Here is a 22,573-nt window from a genome sequence, read left to right as displayed (position 1 = left end):
TGAAATGGGGAATTGCACTGGGGTCACCGTCCCAAAATAATACAACAAATAAGAGTAGATAATTGTTTTTGACAATATACAAATGTTTTGGAAAAATATAATTAGAATGATTTACATACTCACATCTCCCAAGTCTCTCTCTCTACCCACTCGTTCAGTCTCCTCTCCCTCATACATCTTTGTGATAGTATGAATACATTATCATTCTGTTTGCCATCAGTTCCCGAGCCATTATTACAAATGGACACGAAGCCACATCAAACCCTTACGGTGTGCTGCATCAGTGACCTTTTCACTGGAGCAAATATGGTCATACCTGTCGACACAGCTAGGCATTATGGGTCAAGGAGGAGTAAATTAATAAACCTCCTCTCTATCTCTCTCTCTCTCTCTAGTGCCAACACAATGCAGAGGCAAGTGGAGGTCAGAATGCATGAAAGCCATTTGGAGCCCATCGTGGAGCCTCCTCAGCCTATGTGTTGGGGAATATGCAGCAAAATCATGAATAACTTGGTCCTTTTCCTCACCATCCTTGGTAAGTTAGTCTGTCCTATAGATGTGTCTGGTTGTTACTATCTTGGTAAGATAGCCTGTCGTATAAATGTGTCTGGTTGTTACTGTCTTGGTAAGTTAGTCTGTCCTATAGATGTTACTGTCTTGGTAAGTTAGCCTGTCGTATAGATGTTACTGTCTTGGTAAGTTAGTCTGTCCTATAGATGTGTCTGGTTGTTACTGTCTTGGTAAGTTAGCCTGTCGCATAGATGTGTCTGCTTGTTACTGTCTTGGTAAGTTAGCCTGTCGTATAGATGTTACTGTCTTGGTAAGTTAGCCTGTCGTATAGATGTTAATGTCTTGGTAAGTTAGCCTGTCGTTTAGATAATTTCAGTCAGTAGTTTTGAAACTAATGCTAATGAGCCAAAATGGGTTCCTGAAAATTGTGTGCAATTGTGTACTACGTCATCTATTTTGTATGTTAAGTTACAAAAAGCACGTTTTATTTGTATTTTAGTTTTTTGCAACTCATATTTTATGTTACAAATTCAAATTCGTACAATATGTTACAAATTAGTAAATTCTTAAGATCCCAGATTGCATCTTTAACAATGAAAAGTGTGGGGTTTGATATAATTTAGTTTTTATATAATTTAGTTTTTCTGCACTTAAACACCTCCCATCCCTCACAGTGCATAAGGTTGCCTAAAAGGTGTGGGTGAAAGTGTAGCGAGAGCTGAGGTAGAGCTTGTTGTGTTCAGGGTATAAACACTAGCTGATGTGTATGAATACAAACAGCCCGGTGTGTGTCAACGGTGGGTCTAAATAATGCAACAGGAAACCAATGAGCGGTCCAGTTGATATGACTGTGGGTTCTCTCTCTGTGTTCTAGGTGTGATCACTGGCTCTGTTTCTGGAATACTACTGCGTCCCATGTCGCCGCTCCCCCCTGATGTGGTCATGATCATCTCGTTCCCAGGAGACATCCTGATGAGGATGCTTAAGATGCTCATCCTGCCCCTGATCATCTCCAGTCTCATCACAGGTGGGAGACCAGAACCCTACCATTATATGTGTTTATTATGGATCCCTGTTAGTTCCTGCCAAGGCAGCAGCTACTCTTCCTGGGGTTTATTATGGATCCCCATTAGTTCCTGCCAAGGCAGCAGCTACTCTTCCTGGGGTTTATTATGGATCCTCATTAGTTACTGCCAAGGCAGCAGCTACTCTTCCTGGGGTTTATTATGGATCCCCATTAGTTCCTGCCAAGGCAGCAGCTACTCTTCCTGGGGTTTATTATGGATCCCCATTAGTTCCTGCCAAGGCAGCAGCTACTCTTCCTGGGGTTTATTATGGATCCCCATTAGTTCCTGCCAAGGCAGAAGCTACTCTTCCTGGGGTTTATTATGGATCCCCATTAGTTCCTGCCAAGGCAGCAGCTACTCTACTGGTGTTTATTATGGATCCCCATTAGTTCCTGCCAAGGCAGCAGCTACTCTTCCTGGGGTTTATTATGGATCCCCATTAGTTCCTGCCAAGGCAGCAGCTACTCTTCCTGGTGTTTATTATGGATCCCCATTAGTTCCTGCCAGGGCAGCAGCTACTCTTCCTGGTGTTTCTTATGGATCCCCATTGGTTCCTGCCAAGGCAGCAGCTACTCTTCCTGGGGTTTATTATGGATCCCCATTAGTTCCTGCCAAGGCAGCAGCTACTCTTCCTAGTGTTTATTATGGATCCCCCATTAGTTCCTGCCAAGGCAGCAGCTACTCTTCCTGGTGTTTATTATGGATCCCCATTAGTTCCTGCCAGGGCAGCAGCTACTCTTCCTGGTGTTTCTTATGGATCCCCATTAGTTCCTGCCAAGGCAGCAGCTACTCTTCCTGGGGTTTATTATGGATCCCCATTAGTTCCTGCCAAGGCAGCAGCTACTCTTCCTGTGGTTTATTATGGATCCCCATTAGTTCCTGCCAAGGCAGCAGCTACTCTTCCTGGGGTTTATTATGGATCCCCATTAGTTCCTGCCAAGGCAGCAGCTACTCTTCCTGGTGTTTATTATGGATCCCCATTAGTTCCTGCCAGGGCAGCAGCTACTCTTCCTGGTGTTTATTATGGATTCCCTTTAGTTCCTGCCAAGGCAGCAGCTACTCTTCCTGGGGTTTATTATGGATCCCCATTAGTTCCTGCCAAGGCAGCAGCTACTCTTCCTAGGGTTTATTATGGATCCCCATTAGTTCCTGCCAAGGCAGCAGCTACTCTTCCTGGGGTTTATTGTGGATCCCCATTAGTTCCTGCCAAGGCAGCAGCTACTCTTCCTGGGGTTTATTATGGATCCCCATTAGTTCCTGCCAAGGCAGCAGCTACTCTTCCTGGGGTTTATTATGGATCCCCATTAGTTCCTGCCAAGGCAGCAGCTACTCTTCCTGGGGTTTATTATGTATCCCCATTAGTTCCTGCCAAGGCAGCAGCTACTCTTCCTGGTGTTTATTATGGATCCCCATTAGTTCCTGCCAAGGCAGCAGCTACTCTTCCTGGGGTTTATTATGGATCCCCATTAGTTCCTGCCATACTCTTTCTGGTCTCCAAACACATTAAGGCACTTACATCACACATAAAACTAAAGAGGAAACAGTACATCATATAACAGTTTTACACCACTACATATCTACAATACAAAATGTATAATATCACCATACAACAATATTACAATGTACTACAGTATACGTGTGTGTAGAGTGCATTTGCTAGCATGTGTCTGTACTAGCACTAGAGGCATTGTACGTTAGAGTGTTATTATAGCTTTTATCCACAGGTGGTTGGTGACACCTTAATCAGGGAGGACACGCTCGTGGTAATGACTGGAGCGGAATCAGTGGAATGATATCAAATACATCAAACACCTGTTTGATGCCGTTCCATTTCCTCTGTTCCATGACATTATTATGAGCTGTCCTCCCCTCAGCAGCCGCCACTGCATTTATCACTAGAGTATCTGGAAGTTATATTTTCTGTAGTTTACGTAACCGGTTGTTGAACTGCGGGCCTCTGTCACCTCTCTCCCACTCCAGGACTGGCAGGGTTGGATGCCAAGTCCAGTGGCCGCCTGGGCACCCGAGCCATGGTGTACTACATGTCCACCACAGTCATCGCTGCCGCTCTGGGTGTCATTCTGGTGCTGCTCATCCACCCAGGTAACCCCAAGCTGAAGTCCAACCTCGGGCCTGGCAAGAAGAACGACGACGTCTCCAGTCTGGACGCCTTCTTCGATCTAATTCGAAACCTTTTCCCAGAAAATCTGGTTCAGGCCTGCTTCCAGCAGATCCAGACAGTCACCACAAAAGTCCCCGTACCCACCAACAGGACCAGGGGGCCACCACAGTTTACCATCAAAAGGGGTCTTCAGTACAAGAGTGGGATGAATGTGCTAGGTTGGTAGACTTACTAGAAAACATGCTCAACTCTTAACTGGAATGATTGTCTTAGCAGTCCAAATCATTGATTTGACACTTTTTGCCTCCTTTTGAAACTGTAGGTTTGATCGGTTTCTTTGTGGCTTTCGGGATAATCATGGGGAAGATGGGAGACAAGGCCAAGCTCATGCTGGAGTTTTTTAACGTTCTCAACGAGATCGTCATGAGGATTGTTGGCATGATTATGTGGTAAGTCTCATCCTCTCTAGAGTTATATACCTCTATCCCCCCCCCCCCCCCCTAAAATAACAGGCATTCTAGGAAGTTCACGCTAGTCACTGTGGCCAAAGGAGAAAAGTGTTATTTATTACAGGAAAATGGCCCCCAATGTACATGTTTACCCCAATATTCCCAATTAGATACTACTATTGACCTTTCATTAGTGTTACCAACTGCAAAACTAATCTCACCAAGGTCTCTCCCAGGTATTCCCCTTTCGGTATCGCCTGTCTCATCTGTGGGAAGATCATCTCAATCGACGATCTGGAAATGGTTGCCAGGCAACTGGGAATGTACATGGTGACCGTGATCGTGGGCCTCGTCATCCACGGTGCCATATTTCTACCGCTAATATATTTAGTCATCGTGAAGAAAAACCCCTATGTCTTCTTCATGGGAATCTTCCAGGCCTGGGTCACCGCTATTGGGACAGCATCTAGGTACAAGACCCAAACCTATTCTCTAACCTATTCGCTTCTTCTCTGTCACACTCCCTTTTCCCTCTGTCATACTTATTATTGCCTTTCCCGGAACCCATTCTAGAACCCATTCTAGAACCCGTTCTAGAACCCGTTCTAGAACCCATTCTAGAACCCATTCTGCTTGTTTACGATAAGACAGACAAAACAAGATGCCTGGACCTTGCTTGTTTTGTCTCCAATCTACAGATAAACTAAAAACAAGAGTCATGTTATTCATGGTGCATACAGCGCAAAGTTGCTTTCAAAGATTAAAAACCTTAGCTTAGTTTAGGATAAATAGTTCATTTATATTAAGGACTCTGCATTACCCAACCTATTTGATAGATTGTATGACAGAGTAGGTTTTGAGCCACAGCCGAAGCTCACACTGAGATGATAACAGCAACAGAGATGTGGTTCGTGCCCTAGAGGGGTGTCCACATTTCACGGTCGTCTGATACCTTCATGCATGACACCAGCTTTGTAGAGCTTAGCTACCACAATGTATTTAGACTCTTGTCGACTAATCTTACTGCTTAAAGTAAGACCCTTTAAAAGTCACCCTTTGAGAGAACATAATGCTCAATGTATAATATAGATATTATGTAAATTCAGTGTTTAATACAATTCCAAGTCTTGTGATATGTATTAAGTCCAAGTTCTGTACCCGTCTCTCAGCGCTGGTACCCTGCCAGTCACATTCCGCTGTCTGGAGGAGAACTTGGGCATCGATAAGCGAGTGACGCGATTCGTGCTCCCCGTGGGCGCCACTATCAACATGGACGGCACTGCGCTTTACGAGGCTGTGGCAGCCATCTTCATCGCCCAGATGAACAACATCGACCTCGACTACGGCCAGATCGTCACTGTCAGGTAGGACACTTCTAATCCTACATGACTAGGGCCCTGCGTTTTGGACTATCATGTCACATGACATAGGATTTCATTTTTATTATAAGCCTTTTCCAGACATTAGATTTACAACAAAAATAAAAGCAATTATCCGAGCATGGTGCTGGAGGATGGTGCTGGAGGATTATGCTGGAGAACAGTGCTGGAGGACGGTGCTGGAGGACAGTGCTGGAGGACGGTGCTGGAGGACAGTGCTGGAGGACGGTGCTGGAGGACAGTGCTGGAGGACAGTGCTGGAGGACGGTGCTGGAGGACAGTGCTGGAGGACAGTGCTGGAGGACGGTGCTGGAGGACAGTGCTGGAGGACAGTGCTGGAGGACAGTGCTGGAGGACAGTGCTGGCCCATCTGACATAATAAGAAAGGGACCGTTTGTTGAAAACCCTTTAAATAAAGGTTCAAATTCAGGTCATGTGACATGATTGTTCAAAACAAGGTGCCCTATACATGACGTATTGACCTGACAAAAAAACATTTTTTCATGTACCTACAATATAAGGTTGAAATTAATGTATGTGTAATTGACTAATATCTCTCATCCTGACTGTAGCCTGACAGCTACTTTGGCCAGTGTGTAATTGACTGAGATCTCTCATCCTGACTGTAGCCTGACAGCTACCTTGCCCAGTGTGTAATTGACTAATATCTCTCATCCTGACTGTAGCCTGACAGCTACCTTGGCCAGTGTGTAATTGACTGAGATCTCTCATCCTGACTGTAGCCTGACAGCTACCTTGCCCAGTGTGTAATTGACTAATATCTCTCATCCTGACTGTAGCCTGACAGCTACTTTGGCCAGTATGTAATTGACTGAGATCTCTCATCCTGACTGTAGACTGACAGCTACCTTGGCCAGTGTGTAATTGACTGAGATCTCTCATCCTGACTGTAGCCTGACAGCTACCTTGGCCAGTGTGTAATTGACTGAGATCTCTCATCCTGACTGTAGCCTGACAGCTACCTTGGCCAGTGTGTAATTGACTGAGATCTCTCATCCTGACTGTAGCCTGACAGCTACCTTGGCCAGTGTGTAATTGACTGAGATCTCTCATCCTGACTGTAGCCTGACAGCTACCTTGGCCAGTGTGTAATTGACTAATATCTCTCATCCTGACTGTAGCCTGACAGCTACCTTGGCCAGTGTGTAATTGACTGAGATCTCTCATCCTGACTGTAGCCTGACAGCTACCTTGGCCAGTGTGTAATTGACTAATATCTCTCATCCTGACTGTAGCCTGACAGCTACTTTGGCCAGTGTGTAATTGACTGAGATCTCTCATCCTGACTGTAGCCTGACAGCTACCTTGGCCAGTGTGTAATTGACTGAGATCTCTCACCCTGACTGTAGCCTGACAGCTACCTTGGCCAGTGTGTAATTGACTGAGATCTCTCATCCTGACTGTAGCCTGACAGCTACCTTGGCCAGTGTGTAATGGACTGAGATCTCTCACCCTGACTGTAGCCTGACAGCTACCTTGGCCAGTGTGTAATTGACTGAGATCTCTCATCCTGACTGTAGCCTGACAGCTACTTTGGCCAGTGGGTAATTGACTGAGATCTCTCACCCTGACTGTAGCCTGACAGCTACCTTGGCCAGTGTGTAATTGACTGAGATCTCTCATTCTGACTGTAGCCTGACAGCTACCTTGGCCAGTGTGTAATGGACTGAGATCTCTCATCCTGACTGTAGCCTGACAGCTACCTTGGCCAGTGTGTAATTGACTGAGATCTCTCATCCTGACTGTAGCCTGACAGCTACCTTGGCCAGTGTGTAATTGACTGAGATCTCTCATCCTGACTGTAGCCTGACAGCTACCTTGGCCAGTGTGTAATTGACTAATATCTCTCATCCTGACTGTAGCCTGACAGCTACTTTGGCCAGTGTGTAATTGACTGAGATCTCTCATCCTGACTGTAGCCTGACAGCTACTTTGGCCAGTGTGTAATTGACTAATATCTCTCATCCTGACTGTAGCCTGACAGCTACCTTGGCCAGTATGTAATTGACTAATATCTCTCATCCTGACTGTAGCCTGACAGCTACCTTGGCCAGTGTGTAATTGACTGAGATGTCTCATCCTGACTGTAGCCTGACAGCTACTTTGGCCAGTGTGTAATTGACTGAGATCTCTCATCCTGACTGTAGCCTGACAGCTACTTTGGCCAGTGTGTAATTGACTGAGATCTCTCACCCTGACTGTAGCCTGACAGCTACCTTGGCCAGTGTGTAATTGACTGAGATCTCTCATCCTGACTGTAGCCTGACAGCTACCTTGGCCAGTGTGGGAGCGGCCAGTATCCCCAGTGCTGGATTGGTGACCATGCTACTGATTCTAACAGCCGTTGGGTTACCCACCCAAGACATCAGTCTGTTGGTGGCTGTTGACTGGCTGCTGTGAGTACTCAATCTTGCACTTGTGCCTGCATTCACACGTACAGAGAATGTTTCCACACACACACAATATCTTCTTGTTCCCTCAGGATAAAACTCTTCCTCAAAATATTGTCCTCAGCTTTGTTCCCCTGAGAGATGACCTTCTGCACTTGTCTGTCTCTGTGTCTGCCTCCCCACCCTAAAACAAATACAGGGATCGGTTCCGAACCTCCGTCAACGTGGTTGGGGACTCCTACGGGGCGGGCATCGTTTACCACCTATCCAAAGATGAGCTCGACGCGTTTGACGCCGCGCAAAAAGTTGATGAATTTGAGTTGACAAAATCCCAATCCTTCTTCGAGAACAACACCAACCAGTGTGTTTACGCTGCAGCCCACAGCACAGTCATGATAGATGATTGCAAGGTACATTTCATCTTTAAGGATATAGAGACGTGCATGTAGACTTCCCCCGTAATTGCTGCTTCTTCTTCTCTTGTCATTTGGAATGTCGACATACATTGATGTCACCTTATACAGTTATTTTGGAGAAAACAATATTACAAGGTGGAGAAACTAAATAAATATGTTCTTATATTTATTTACTCACTCACTAATTATATGGAAAAGCAGTTTTTTGTGATACCTGTGTACTTTTGATCGACAGTTTACTATCATTCTGATGTTATGTTTTTTCTTTTGAAAACATTTTTCCACACTTTACTTTTCTTCCTATGTCTTGTATTAATCTGTGACATGAGTGGGATTCTTTTTCTTAATTGGACATGTATTTGTGGCAGCCCTGCTTACATGATTCGATTCAGTTTTAGGGCACATTTTTAAATCCACATTGTATGGCTAGTGGTACACATGAAGACTGCTATTTCATCATGTTTATCCAAACAGTGGCAGACATATTATGGACCTGTCAAAAATCCTTCTTTCTACTGTAGCTAGCTATTTTTTAGACCAGAAACTCAATGAAAAGTCCATGCTCTTATTTTTAGAGCATTTTACTGATCCAGTTTTCATGGGTCATTGTTCTATTGCTTTGCTTGCATGGGACAATTACTAATCCCTCTTTTATACTGTTATTTAGTTGTTTTCTTACAATCGATTTATTCAACATTATTGTACCGGTAATTCTGTTGGGCAGAGAATCCATAAAATACATGGCCAAGATAGAAAACAAAACTGACTCATCAATGTTTTACATTCTCCTGTCAGTGAGAAAACACATTTCAATCCATTTTCTGTATCTACTGTCGCTTCAGTATTCAGAGAGGATTCAATCTATCTTCTGTATCTACTGTCGCTTCAGTATTCAGAGAGGATTCAATCTATCTTCTGTATCTACTGTCGCTTCAGTATTCAGAGAGGATTCAATCTATCTTCTGTATCTGCTGTCGCTTCGGTATTCAGAGAGGATTCAATCTATCTTCTGTATCTGCTGTCGCTTCAGTACTCAGAGAGGATGGAATCTATCTTCTGTATCTGCTGTCGCTTCAGTACTCAGAGAGGATTCAATCTATCTTCTGTATCTGCTGTCGCTTCAGTATTCAGAGAGGATTCAATCTATCTTCTGTATCTACTGTCGCTTCAGTACTCAGAGAGGATTCAATCTATCTTCTGTATCTGCTGTCGCTTCGGTACTCAGAGAGGATTCAATCTATCTTCTGTATCTGCTGTCGCTTCGGTATTCAGAGAGGATTCAATCTATCTTCTGTATCTGCTGTCGCTTCAGTACTCAGAGAGGATTCAATCTATCTTCTGTATCTGCTGTCGCTTCAGTACTCAGAGAGGATTCAATCTATCTTCTGTATCTGCTGTCGCTTCAGTACTCAGAGAATATTCTTTCTTTTCTTTTCTTTCTATTGGGACCAAATTTGCGGGAATCCCAGTAAATTCAACCAAATTCAACCAAAAGGATGGCCTGCAAGTATTACCCCCTTGGTTTCTCTGCTCAAACCCTTTGACAGCTTCAATATGACTGTGCCTTGGTCTTACAGTTAGATGTCCCTGGTAATTGCTTGCAGGTATCCATGGGCAATGGAAACGGCCACCCCAACGGCCACCCCAACACTGCAGATTTCTCTCTTGTTGAGGAGGAACCATGGAAACGAGAGTGAAGCAGCACCCTGCTCCGACCTCATCCTGACTTCCACAAGCTTCCCTTCCCGACCAAAATAAAGAACGTAACCACACTTAGCCCTGTAATCACAAGCTTTGGTGCATCAGTCTTACTTCCTGTGGTCTGACTATGGTCAGTTCATTGACTATGGGATGAAGCTCCCCTCCCACAAAGACAACGTAGGTACCCATCCACTTGTACCTATCTTAAACAATTAGATTAGGACTTCCAAATGACATTGCTTAAGCTGTGCGGGTGTTTTCTAAGGCATTGTTTAGTATAATGGATCCATTCAGGTGGTTGTATTCTGAACCTTACTCAACACTGCATGTTCTGTGATATACGTAATGCAGCACTTTTGTTGCTGCACAACCTTTTGGGGGAAAAGCAATCCTTCTGTCTGTTTTATGTATAAAAAATGTAGGGGTTTTGTTAGCGCCAGAGGCAGTTCAGAGAATGTGTGCTTATGGGATGTGGCCTTGCCAGTTGTATACAAGGACCAGTTGAGGAGTGTTATGATGAGAAGCCCCTCCTTGGAGAACCCTCCTGTCACTCATTACTATTCCTATTCCTGACCCTGCACAACCTTATAACAATGTTCCAGAAACACTTGATGTTCCAGGGATTGCTAGATATTCAGTGGTGGTCGATTCACTTTTCTTTGGTTTCCAGAGTGGCTTTGACGCTTTCTAAAACCAGCTGCCTTCTAATAAAATAACTTAAAGAGCCTTGGTAATGCACATTTTCTTAAAAATATAAAAATTGCAAAAACACCAAGGCAAACACTGAACTATCTCAACAAGCCCTTGACTTTACTACTGCCTCTTGTTGCAGTCAACCAATAGCAGCAAATATGTTCTGAAATCATTAACGTAACAACATCCCGCAGCAAAGGGAAGCAGAATGTTGACCATGTGACTCCCCCTAGTGACAGAATAAAACCAAGTGTTGGGTGTGTTGAAGGAGCTACAATACCTTTGACTTAGAGGATTAAACTCTGGCATCGGCACACATGATCAGCCTCTAAGCACTGGAGCTTACCTCTGGACTTAACATCACTAAATGCCTCCAAATGCGGCTGCTACGTATTTATAGACAGCCAACGACGCAAGGTGCATATGGACAGCATTAACAAGACATGTGCAGAGGCAGGAAGAGGATTGAATGTGTTCCTTCCCCTGGCTGTAAGAGGACAAACACACCAACAATCAATATATTCTATATGGTTTTGTGTGTCTGTATATAACGTATACGTGCATTCGAGTGTGTGTGAATGTGTGTGTCAAAGAAAGAGTGAGAAAGAGAAAGAGAGAACAAAAGACAGAGTAAGAGATGGTAGAGAGAGTAAGAGATGGTAGAGAGAGAGTAAGAGATGGTAGAGAGAGAGTAAGAGATGGTAGTGAGAGAGAGTAAGAGATGGTAGAGAGAGAGTAAGAGATGGTAGAGAGAGTAAGAGATGGTAGAGAGAGAGAGTAAGAGATGGTAGAGAGAGTAAGAGATTGTAGAGAGAGAGTAAGAGATGGTAAAGAGAGAGAGTAAGAGATGGTAAAGAGAGAGTAGGAGATGGTAGAGAAAGAGAGTAAGAGATGGTAGAGAGAGTAAGAGATGGTAGAGAGAGTAGGAGATGGTAGAGAGAGAGTAAGAGATGGTAGAGAGAGTAGGCGATGGTAGAGAGAGAGGGTAAGAGATGGTAGAGAGAGAGTAGGCAATGGTAGAGAGGGAGTAAGAGATGGTAGAGAGAGAGTAGGAGATGGTAGAGAGAGAGTAAGAGATGGTAGAGAGAGTAGGCGATGGTAGAGAGAGAGGGTAAGAGATGGTAGAGAGAGAGTAGGCAATGGTAGAGAGAGAGTAAGAGATGGTAGAGAGAGAGTAGGAGATGGTAGAGAGAGAGAGTAAGAGATGGTAGAGAGAGAGTCAGAGATGGTAGAGAGAGAGTAAGAGATGGTAGAGAGAGAGTAGGAGATGGTAGAGAGAGAGTCAGAGATGGTAGAGAGAGAGTAGGAGATGATAGAGAGAGAGTAGGAGATGGTATAGAGAGAGTAAGAGATGGTAGAGAGAGAGAGTAGGAGATGGTAGAGAGAGAGTAAGAGATGGTAGAGAGCGAGAGTAAGAGATGGTAGAGAGCGAGAGTAAGAGATGGTAGAGAGAGAGTAAGAGATTGTAGAGAGAGAGTAAGAGAGATGGTAGAGGGAGAGTAAGAGATGGTAGAGAGATGGTAGAGGGAATATAGTCTTGTAAACCGGTCGGCTCTGAAAGTCAGTGCTTTGTGTGTTTGTATTTCTATGCTAAACGACAACCTTGCCTTGTCAACCGCAATCTACTCAGTCAGTCAGCGTGATGATTACGACAATGTTAATTACAGTCAAATAATCCATATCAACAGAAAATTTGCCCTTCAATTTGGATTTGAAAAGTCCAGCTCCATCTCCAGCATGCTAATTTGAGACTCTGAAAAAAAGGAAGGCCGGTCCTACCTTTATAAAGTTCTGTTTCAGACACTTCTTCTAATGTATGTCGTATCAACATGCTAAATACAAAGACCGCAAAGGTAGCTTGCAATTACACAGCACTGCACTGCACTGTACAAACCTCTGTACCTGGACCAGTAAGGTTATATAACAACAAGACCATGACCTTGCAGTGGATGCTGGGTAGTATCTCAATAGGGAAGGGATCTTTACAGCAGTACTGGGTCTCAGAAACACTCTAGACGGAACCTGTTGAAGAGCAGGTTTATCTTACATCTCCATGTTCAAAGTGCCTCCTTGCACTTTGTCAGTATAACATATACTAGATCCAGGTAGATATTTAAGTGAAACGTTTTGTAGTGAATCCTAAACAAATGTTCTGCTCAGGGTTTCTATAACGATAGGAAAACCATATGCAAATGTAGAGCTACGTTGTTTGTCCTTTTACTTTGGGTCGTGGTCTACTAGTCTCACAGATATATTACCTTTCTAACATACACATGTAGTTGTTTGGTGTTGTTCGGGGAGACAGATGTGAATACTCTTAATGCGTACACAGAAGGATCCAGACAATGGGCCTGGAAAGAGAGACAAAAAGAAGAGAAAAAATGCTGTATTTTTCACCAATATGGTCTGGCTGGTGTTATTTTATTGTTTGTTTTACAGTATCGTTGTTACTTTTGTTATTAGGTTGACAAGATAAGAGGGAAAAGTCCAATTAAGGGTGTAGCTTTCTCAGAGTGGAATCAAGACGACAGGGGCAGGCATCAAAAGAGCTTTGGTCCTGGCAGCTACTGTATGTATGTACGTTAGCTGAATATCAGGTTATCAAGACAACAGGGGCAGGCATCAAAAGAGCTTTGGTGCTGGCAGCTACTGTATGTATGTACGTTAGCTGAATATCAGGTTCAGGCAAAAGAAATTCAGGCAACCTATGCACCTATGCAAAATGCTCTTGAGTCTTGTCCAGACATAGCTTAACACTGTCAAATATCAGTGCTTCATAAATTCACTTTAAATGTTTTTATTTTTCTATGAATACCTGTTTAAATGTACATTTAGACCATTCTTCTTCTGTCTATTTTCTATCCTTGATTTTGATTCAATGCACATATGGGTCCAAGAACGTGTTGGAACATTTTTCCTCATTGTAATCTGTCTGATGTTGACTGTGTGAATGTGTGATTCTAGAATCTGTCTGATGTTGACTGTGTGAATGTGTGATTCTAGAATCTGTCTGATGTTGACTGTGTGAATGTGTGATTCTAGAATCTGTCTGATGTTGACTGTGTGAATGTGTGATTCTAGAATCTGTCTGATGTTGACTGTGTGAATGTGTGATTCTAGAATCTGTCTGATGTTGACTGTGTGAATGTGTGATTCTATAATCTGTCTGATGTTGACTGTGTGAATGTGTGGTTCTAGAATCTGTCTGATGTTGACTGTGTGAATGTGTGATTCTAGAATCTGTCTAATGTTGACTGTGTGAATGTGTGATTCTAGAATCTGTCTAATGTTGACTGTGTGAATGTGTGATTCTAGAATCTGTCTGATGCTGACTGTGTGAATGTGTGATTTTAGAATCTGTCTAATGTTGACTGTTTGAATGTGTGGTTCTAGAATCTTTCTGATGTTGACTGTGTGAATGTGTGATTCTAGAATCTGTCTGATGTTGACTGTGTGAATGTGTGATTCTAGAATCTGTCTGATGTTGACTGTGTGAATGTGTGATTCTAGAATCTGTCTGATGTTGACTGTGTGAATGTGTGATTCTAGAATCTGTCTGATGTTGACTGTGTGAATGTGTGATTCTAGAATCTGTCTGATGTTGACTGTGTGAATGTGTGATTCTAGAATCTGTCTGATGTTGACTGTGTGAATGTGTGATTCTAGAATCTGTCTGATGTTGACTGTGTGAATGTGTGATTCTAGAATCTGTCTGATGTTGACTGTGTGAATGTGTGATTCTAGAATCTGTCTGATGTTGACTGTGTGAATGTGTGATTCTAGAATCTGTCTAATGTTGACTGTGTGAATGTGTGATTCTAGAATCTGTCTGATGTTGACTGTGTATGAGTGAACTAAAGAACGTATGAATTTAATTTGTCTAAAATGTAAAAATATAATTTTCTCTGTCAGACAAATGGACTAAAAGTGTGGTAAAGTGTTTTACTACTTCTTGTGTACATATAATTATGGAAACCAATAAATGTTGAAATGAAAAATGAAAAACTGATTGTGTCTTTCATGACTTATGGTCCCAGAGTAGCAAAGCATGGTAGTAGTTGTTGTATTTAAACCCCAGTAGTTGTAGTCAGTTCATAGTTTAAAATGATCTGAAGTATACTTTATATGAACAGACGTGGAAATAGAAGGGAGAAACTACATTTGGTAACCATTTAGTGTAGCTGACTAATGAAGTGTTGTAATGGTTTAAAAATGCATCCATTATACTACAGCAGTAGCTATGCACTGAGAATCATACAACTGTCTAACACTAGAAGAACACTGAGTGTTTAAAACGAATACATATGAAGTATAAAGTATATTATACTTACTATAACTCACATACCGCCATTCATCTGAACAATACGTAATGCCACAAGTCAGCAGGATTTTACACCCAGTGGAAATGTAGTGAAAAGCTGGGCTCTAAGTAGGTGGGTATTAAGACTTTCTACTATACTTGACTTATTCTGGCTGTGTAGCACTTATGTGAGTCCCTGAGTGTACGTGTCACTATGAAACATCTAGAAAGACATTCATTTATATTCTGTATGGGTTCTGTATTTTCTTTTACAGGATGATCAAAAACATGTACACAAATAAGATTTGTTGATAAAAAAAATAGTGCAATATCGAAACAATAACAATAACAACAACAAGAACAACAACAATAACAACAACAACACTGGTCAGTGAGTGAGAATTAGAAATTCAGTATGACCTTGTTTTTCTTTTCTTTTTCTTTCTATGGTTCTGACAGTGTTTGCAACTTTGATAATATACATAATGTCAACAGAGATATAGCAAGGTGTTTATCCATTGCCCATCAGTACAGGTGTTTATCAACCTGACTTATCTGGGATAGCAAAGGTCAAAGGGACAGTTCAAACTCACACGCCACAGACGTGTCCCCCACTAGAACGTCTCCATTCATAGTCATAGAATCTGCTATCACTAGCTACAGATGTAGGGTCTTCATTTGATCACCCGGTGCAAACTTGTAGTTATTCAACGTTTAAAAAGAGTTCTAAAGTTTGTAATTTCCACTTAAAAATGTCACACTTGATTTGCTGTAACTACAAAAATGCATTATCAACCCCTACAAAAATGTCCATTAATTATAATCCACACATTAATTCACATTTCCAGTTGCTGCAGGATTATTTTCCTGCTGTGAGAAATCTTTCCATGACATAGACTGACAAGGTGAATCCAGGTGAAAGCCATGATCCCTTATTGATGTCACTTGTTAAATTCACTTCAATCAGTGTAGAAGAAGGGGAGGAGACTGGATTGTGCTTTGAGACAATTGAGACATGGATTGTGTATGTGTGCCATTCAGAGGGTGAATGGGCAAGACAAAAGATTTAAGTGCCTTTGAACGGGGTAGGTGCCAGGTGCACCCGTTTGTGTCAAGAACTACAACGCTGCTGGGTTTTTCACACTCAACAGTTTCCCGTGTGTGTCAAGAATGGGGGGGTCCACCCATTATGCCACCCATAATGCCACCCATTATGCCACCCATAATGCCACCCATTATGCCACCCATTATGTCACCCATAATGGCACCCATTATGCCACCCAGTATGCCACCTATTATGCCAAAAATGACTAGAATGGGGAGACCCGTTCCATTCTATTTCTCAGGTGTCAGTTGTTCCTATTTTGTCCCCGTTCTGCATCTCCTCGGCCCGTCTCAGTGCAGCGGCTCTTTCTCTGGGAGGTCCTCCAGAAGTATAACAGTGTACTCTCCAGCGTGGACGTTTTCCCTCGGCCTCTCTTTAGACAGAAACCTCTCCATTTCCCGCTCCGCCTTCTCATCTCCTGAGCCCTTCTTCTCAGATGCCTGGGCCGGTGCATTCCACCTGCAAGATGATTTGACATGGTTTAATTCCATGGTTTGTAACTAAGTGACAACGTGTTTCAATCTCATGAACATATTTTCCGGGATGGGTTTGAAAGTGGTGGATTTTACCTGTCTCTGGTACCTATGGCAACACAGATTACGACCAAGACCGCCACGCCCGCGACGAAGGCAACGATGATCAACCAACCTGGAGGAGGAGAAGAAGAAGACAAAGCAGACAGTGAGTGGAAGTGACCGTGTCTACTGGGTCCTCTAGTATGTTCACAAAACATTGTCTTCAAATTTAAACTGCAAAAAGGAGCAGAACGTTCCCTCGTGTATCAGTAGCATATCTTGTTAGTTGGGCATGTATGATTCAGGAACTGACCTGATGTATATGAATCATGTTGTCTGGATGGGGTTGGTTTTACAGCAGCTGCATCATGAAGAACTGTGGAAATAGAGATAGATTAACTACAATTTACACTCAAAGAGATGTGTTCAGTACTAACAAAAAAGTTCTGTTCTCATTAGAGCAGGTATATAGACCTGCCAGAGAGCTGACTATTACGACAATGGACATGCCCTAGCCCACTCTGCTAACAGATACAATGGACATGCCCTAGCCCACTCTGCTAACAGATACAATGGACATGCCCTAGCCCACTCTGCTAACAGATACAATGGACATGCCCTAGCCCACTCTGCTAACAGATACAATGGACATGCCCTAGCCCACTCTGCTAACAGATACAATGGACATGCCCTAGCCCACTCTGCTAACAGATACAATGGGACGTATTCAGACTTGACAAGCCAATATCTTTGTGCAAGCCTTCCATTGACATCAATGAATGATTTACTCAGAAGTATGAGTAAAGTACAAGGATCTCAACTCTGAATGCCACACCCATTATGAACACAAGAACTTTGAAGGGACAGAATATTGGTACACTTCTCCTGGATAAACAGTACTGTACCTGTAGAGGTATCCACTGCCGGTTCCTCCCTTGGTAGAGCAAGCCTATTGGTGCCTTGAATTCTTGTCTCTGTTTCAATGAATGGCTTATCGACTAGGGAGTTGTATGTTTGGTCCTCCTCACCAGCAGGGGCTGCTACTGTGGTGCTACTCTGAGGCAGGAATCCCGACCCTGACCCTTCGATGTCTGAATTCATCCTGACTGTTGTAGGTGCGGCAGAACTGGTGGTTGAGGTGAAGGCCAGCTCTGTATTCATCTTTGCAGCCACGGCTTCCTCCAAGCCTGTCATACTGGTTAGGTTAGAACGAGGTGTATGGCTGGTCCCTGAACTTTGGCTTGGTCTGGAGGTGGTACTAAAGCTTGGATCAAGGCTAAGAGGTAACAGGTCTTCTTCTTCAAACTCTGAGATGGGACTATGGCTGGGGCTGGGATCCGGTACACGACTAGGGCTGGGGACAAAGTTTGGTCTGAATATATCGTCCTCCAACTCCTCTTTCTCTGTTGTGGTGCTAGCATCATGAGTTGGATGAGGACTGGGGCTGGGGTTAGGGTCAAGGATTGCGTTAACATCTTCCAAATCCATCGGAAAATCAGTGGTGGGGTTAAACTCTGCTGTGGGGACAAACTCTGCTGTGGGGACAAACTCTGCAGTGGGGACAAACTCTACTGTGGGGACAAACTCTACTGTGGGGACAAACTCTTCTGTGGGGACAAACTCTGCTGTGGGGACAAACTCTGCTATGGGGACAAACTCTGCTGTGGGGACAAACTCTGCTGTGGGGACAAACTCTACTGTGGGGACAAACTCTTCTGTGGGGACAAACTCTGCTGTGGGGACAAACTCTGCTGTGGGGCTTTCGGTATCCAGGATCACTTCATCTTCCTCTGATGAATCAGGTCTCTCACTTGGACTGGAATCATAGTCGTACTTTTCATAATTGTCCTCTGTGTTGCTTTGACTGGGGCGAGGAGTTGGACTGGGGCGAGGAGTTGGACTGGAGCGGAGGTTAAAGTTAGGTTTAAAGTTGGCTTCAAACAGCTCCCCTTCATCGTCTTGTCCCGAAGTGGGGTGTTTCATACTGCCCTCTGTAGTGCTGCCCTCTGTCTCATCTGTGCTGCCCTCCTCTGGGTCAAAGGTGGGCAGCTGGTCTTCCGGGTCAGATGTCACAGGGTCAGGGGTCACCAGATGATCTAGGTCCAGTGTTTCATCACTGCTGGATGTTCCATTGGTGGCATCCGGGGGACCCACTACAAGCTTCTTGAAGAACTTGAAAGTTACCCCAAGAAAATCCCCAGCAGCCAGAGCAGGAAGTTCTGTCGAGGCTGTGACAAAGAGAAGAAAAGACCTCACCTCAATGATTACCTACTAACGTCATGTCCTGACCTTTACAGTAGAGGAAAATTACTGAGCTTTGATGTCTTTGCATGACAAAGGAAGGCCTGGGAGTATCGTGGCCTTTCAGGCTCCTCCCTGGAGTACCTGTGTGAACCTGTCGTGTTCTGACTAACCATACAGGAAACATAACTATTAACTGGGATGACTAATCGTCTGCCTTTGTGTTTGACAGAGGCTGTTTCATCAAATCATTCGGTTTTATTGAACCGCAAAATCAACACACCCAAGTCTTTAAATAAACAATGTCTTGGCTTGTCTCTTTTCCCTGTTCTGTTGCCATAATTAGTCACCAGTGCTACTTCTAAAGAGTTTAGGATAGGCTTTGAAGAGGTGCCCAAATGTTATGCCCCAACAGAGGCATTCACGTGAATAAGGCGTGCATATATCTTATTCCTGCAAGAGGGCGTACTAGGGAGCCAACCAGGGATACACTCTAAGCAGTAAAGATGCCTGGAAGACCTTTTGGGTTGCCACACAGGCAAGACCTTTCCAGTTCAAAAAGGTGATTGGAACCCCACCAGAAGGGAGAGGGGGTACTAGGGAGCTAACCAGGGATACTGTTGCCCAATCCCAAACTTAACCACTTTCGTTAGGTATTTGTTGAATCCTCCGAAGGATCTTAACTGTTTCATTGAATGTTGAGTGTCATTAAATACTGTTTTCAAACAAAAGGAGAAGTAACTGCTCTTAACTTTGACATTGTTCTTAAAATTTTACATCAAATACATTATCCTGTGCGTCAAGCAATCTCAGGCCTCCATTTCTAACACACTTGTGAACAGTTTTACCAGTATGAGGTTTCTCCCTGTCCAGTAACAGTTTAACCTGTATGAGGTTTCTACCTGTCCAATAACAGTTTTACCTGTATGAGGTTTCTACCTGTCCAATAACAGTTTTACCTGTATGAGGTTTCTACCTGTCCAATAACAGTTTTACCAGTATGAGGTTTCTCCCTGTCCAGTAACAGTTTTACCTGTATGAGGTTTCTACCTGTCCAATAACAGTTTTACCTGTATAAGGTTTCTGTCACGCCCTGGCCTTAGTATTATTTGTTTTATTTATTATTTTAGTTAGGTCAGGGTGTGACATGGGGTATGTGTGTATTTTGGGGTATTATATGGTAGAGGGGGTGTTTGGTGTAGTTTATGGTTTGGTGTTGAGTGTATGTGTCTAGCTGTGTCTATGTTGGGTGTAGTTCTAGGAAAGTCTATGGTGGCCGGAATGGGTTCTCAATTAGAGACAGCTGATTTCGGTTGTCTCTAATTGGGAGCCATATTTAAGGCTGCCATAGGCTTTAGCTGTTTGTGGGTCATTGTTTGTGTATCTGTATAGTTCGACGTAAGTAGTTTGTGTGTGCACTTACGTTTGAAGTTTTCACGATCGTTTGTTGTTTTCGTTAGTGTTGTATAAGTGTGTAGTGTTCATCTTCGTCGTCGTTATTAAAAAGAAGATGTATTCAAATCATGTTGCGCCTTGGTCCTCTCGTTCATGTCAACACGATCGTGACAGTTTCTCCCTTCTCACCCAAGCTTGTATGAAACTCCCCAAAGCACTTTGGTTTCACAGAAATTCAGGATATACACATTAATGCACCTGCTGGAACAGCTCAGCAATTGCTACAAAGACTGCTGTGTGTCTGTCTACGTGGGGAGGGGGAGGGGGACTTAGGCACTGAACGTGTAAAGAACAGGTCCCCTGGTATTCACTGAGCTAGAGTACAGCTAGGTTTGAAACACGATGAGGCTCTCCGGTGAAGTAGAAAAGTGCAGACTCATCAGACGAGGATAGGATTACTTGAATTCCATAAGCCTGTGTTCAGATACAACAGGAGGTCTTAGACAGTGATCCATTTTACCTGGCTGCACAATCAATGGCCAGCTGGGGATGCCTTAATAACCCAGATTAATACACAACCAGTGATCAGCTGGTGATGCCTTAATAACCCAGATTAATACACAACCAGTGATCAGCTGGGGATGCTTTAATAACCCAGATTAATACACAACCAGTGATCAGCTGGGGATGCTTTAATAACCCAGATTAATACACAACCAGTGATCAGCTGGGGATGCTTTAATAACCCAGATTAATACACAACCAGTGATCAGCTGGGGATGCCTTAATAACCCAGATTAATACACAACCAGTGATCAGCTGGGGATGCTTTAATAACCCAGATTAATACACAACCAGTGATCAGCTGGGGATGCTTTAATAACCCAGATTAATACACAACCAGTGGCCAGTGGGTGATGCTTTAATAACCCAGATTAATACACAACCAATGGCCAGCGGGTGATGCTTTAATAACCCAGATTAATGTCTCCTCAAATCCAGTTTTACAAAATACAGTCAGGTCCATAATTATTGACATCCTTGATAAAGATGACCAAAAAAGACTGTATAAAATAAATAATATAAATACTGAGCTATATTGTATGCTCCCAAATATTTTTTATTCTATTATTTTATACTAATACAATGACTCAGAGAAAGATATTTTGTTCAAGAAAGTTAAAAAAATATCTACTGCACTGAATTAAATTGGACTGTACTGTACCATGCTGAATTAAACTCCATTGGACTGTACTGTACCATGCTGAATTAAACTCCATTGGACTGTACTGTACTCTGCTGAATTAAACTCCATTGGACTGTACTCTACTGTGCTGTCCAAACTTGTGAAACATAGATGTCTTTTCAACGTCTGGAAAATAAGGCTTCTAGGTGTCTTTTTAACGTAATTTAGCTTACTGGGTATGTTGTTACAATGGGGATGGTTGTCAGACTGTGACAAGCTACACCAACAATAGTATCCGATCTTGTTTAATGTGAACACAATTTCTCATGCATTTTTACATTTGGATGGCCATGGGAATTGAACCCACAACCCCTGGCGTTGCAAGCACCATATGCTACCAACTGAGCCAAAGAGCAGAGTTTCACTAATTTGTTTCCTGGGACAGTAATACATTGTTACTCACCAGGAACAGGGTCGGACTGAACAGGTGCCAGAAGTCCCAAAATGACCCCAAGCAGTAGAGTCCACATCCTGAGATCAGAGATAGGCATGGAGGGAGAGATGAGAGAATGTGTACCGCTGTGCTCTGTGCTTCTGTTCCCAAGAGGCTTGTTTTCCAAGGACTATCTGTGGGATGACTGAAGTGGTTTGAAGGGTGTAGCTCAACTTTTTATACTGAGATGCGAGTCACATCAGGGCATCATTGATGGCTAGTGACAGTCGATTGGTTGGTGGAGGTGGGCAAGAACACAGAACACACCCTCTCTTTCAAAAACTCTCCCTCTCTGGCTTTCTCCCTCTCTCTCTCTCTTTCTTACACACACACACACACACACACACACACACACACACACACACACATGCACTCTCTCTCTGTCTCTCTCTTTAACTATCCATATCTCCCTTTCTCACATTACCAATAGGAAACTTAATACATTTTTTTATCCAACCATATTAATCATGACCAAATATTTAGGAAGAGGTTGTCATTTCATGGAGTCTGTGAAGGACGACACCACACGGGAAAAGTGGTAAGCAAGTTAGATTCCAAGATGGCGTAGCAGTCGGACGTGTGTTTGTATT

At 43.3% G+C, this 22,573-nt stretch overlaps 2 protein-coding genes across 2 annotated transcripts; one reads left to right on the top strand and one right to left on the bottom strand.

Annotated features, from left to right (window-relative positions):
- The first annotated feature begins 375 nt into the window (after positions 1–375).
- LOC129846449 (excitatory amino acid transporter 2-like) lies at positions 376–10,051 on the top strand. The gene is made up of 9 exons (XM_055914382.1): positions 376–535; positions 1,385–1,537; positions 3,558–3,917; positions 4,022–4,148; positions 4,385–4,618; positions 5,318–5,512; positions 7,810–7,944; positions 8,138–8,348; positions 9,959–10,051. Exons 1-9 carry the CDS (start codon positions 406–408, stop codon positions 10,049–10,051), a joined length of 1,638 nt encoding a protein of 545 aa, XP_055770357.1. The 5' UTR covers positions 376–405.
- A 3,121-nt stretch (positions 10,052–13,172) lies between these two features.
- Positions 13,173–22,227, bottom strand: LOC129846451 (cell surface glycoprotein 1-like). Its single transcript, XM_055914385.1, has 5 exons — positions 21,954–22,227; positions 17,574–18,896; positions 16,982–17,044; positions 16,723–16,801; positions 13,173–16,612 (listed from the first exon to the last, which is right to left on the bottom strand). Exons 1-5 carry the CDS (start codon positions 22,039–22,041, stop codon positions 16,444–16,446), a joined length of 1,722 nt encoding a protein of 573 aa, XP_055770360.1. The 5' UTR covers positions 22,042–22,227; the 3' UTR covers positions 13,173–16,443.
- Positions 22,228–22,573: the final 346 nt, after the last annotated feature.

Source organism: Salvelinus fontinalis, unplaced genomic scaffold (genome assembly GCF_029448725.1).
Source record: "Salvelinus fontinalis isolate EN_2023a unplaced genomic scaffold, ASM2944872v1 scaffold_0542, whole genome shotgun sequence".
NCBI classification, from domain to species: domain Eukaryota; kingdom Metazoa; phylum Chordata; class Actinopteri; order Salmoniformes; family Salmonidae; genus Salvelinus; species Salvelinus fontinalis.
This window is presented reverse-complemented; position numbering and strand designations above follow the sequence as displayed.

Excerpts from the sequence above, each read along its gene's own strand:
- LOC129846451 (XM_055914385.1), bottom strand. The coding sequence starts at position 22,041 with ATGCCTATCTCTGATCTCAGGATGTGGACTCTACTGCTTGGGGTCATT. Across the intron at positions 17,045-17,573 it reads GGCAGTGGATACCTCTACAG|TTCTTCATGATGCAGCTGCT; the intron begins GTACAGTACTGT and ends CTATTTCCACAG. Across the intron at positions 16,613-16,722 it reads GCCATAGGTACCAGAGACAG|GTGGAATGCACCGGCCCAGG; the intron begins GTAAAATCCACC and ends ATCATCTTGCAG.
- LOC129846449 (XM_055914382.1), top strand. The coding sequence starts at position 406 with ATGCAGAGGCAAGTGGAGGTCAGAATGCATGAAAGCCATTTGGAGCCC. Across the intron at positions 7,945-8,137 it reads GTGGCTGTTGACTGGCTGCT|GGATCGGTTCCGAACCTCCG; the intron begins GTGAGTACTCAA and ends AAACAAATACAG. Across the intron at positions 8,349-9,958 it reads TCATGATAGATGATTGCAAG|GTATCCATGGGCAATGGAAA; the intron begins GTACATTTCATC and ends AATTGCTTGCAG.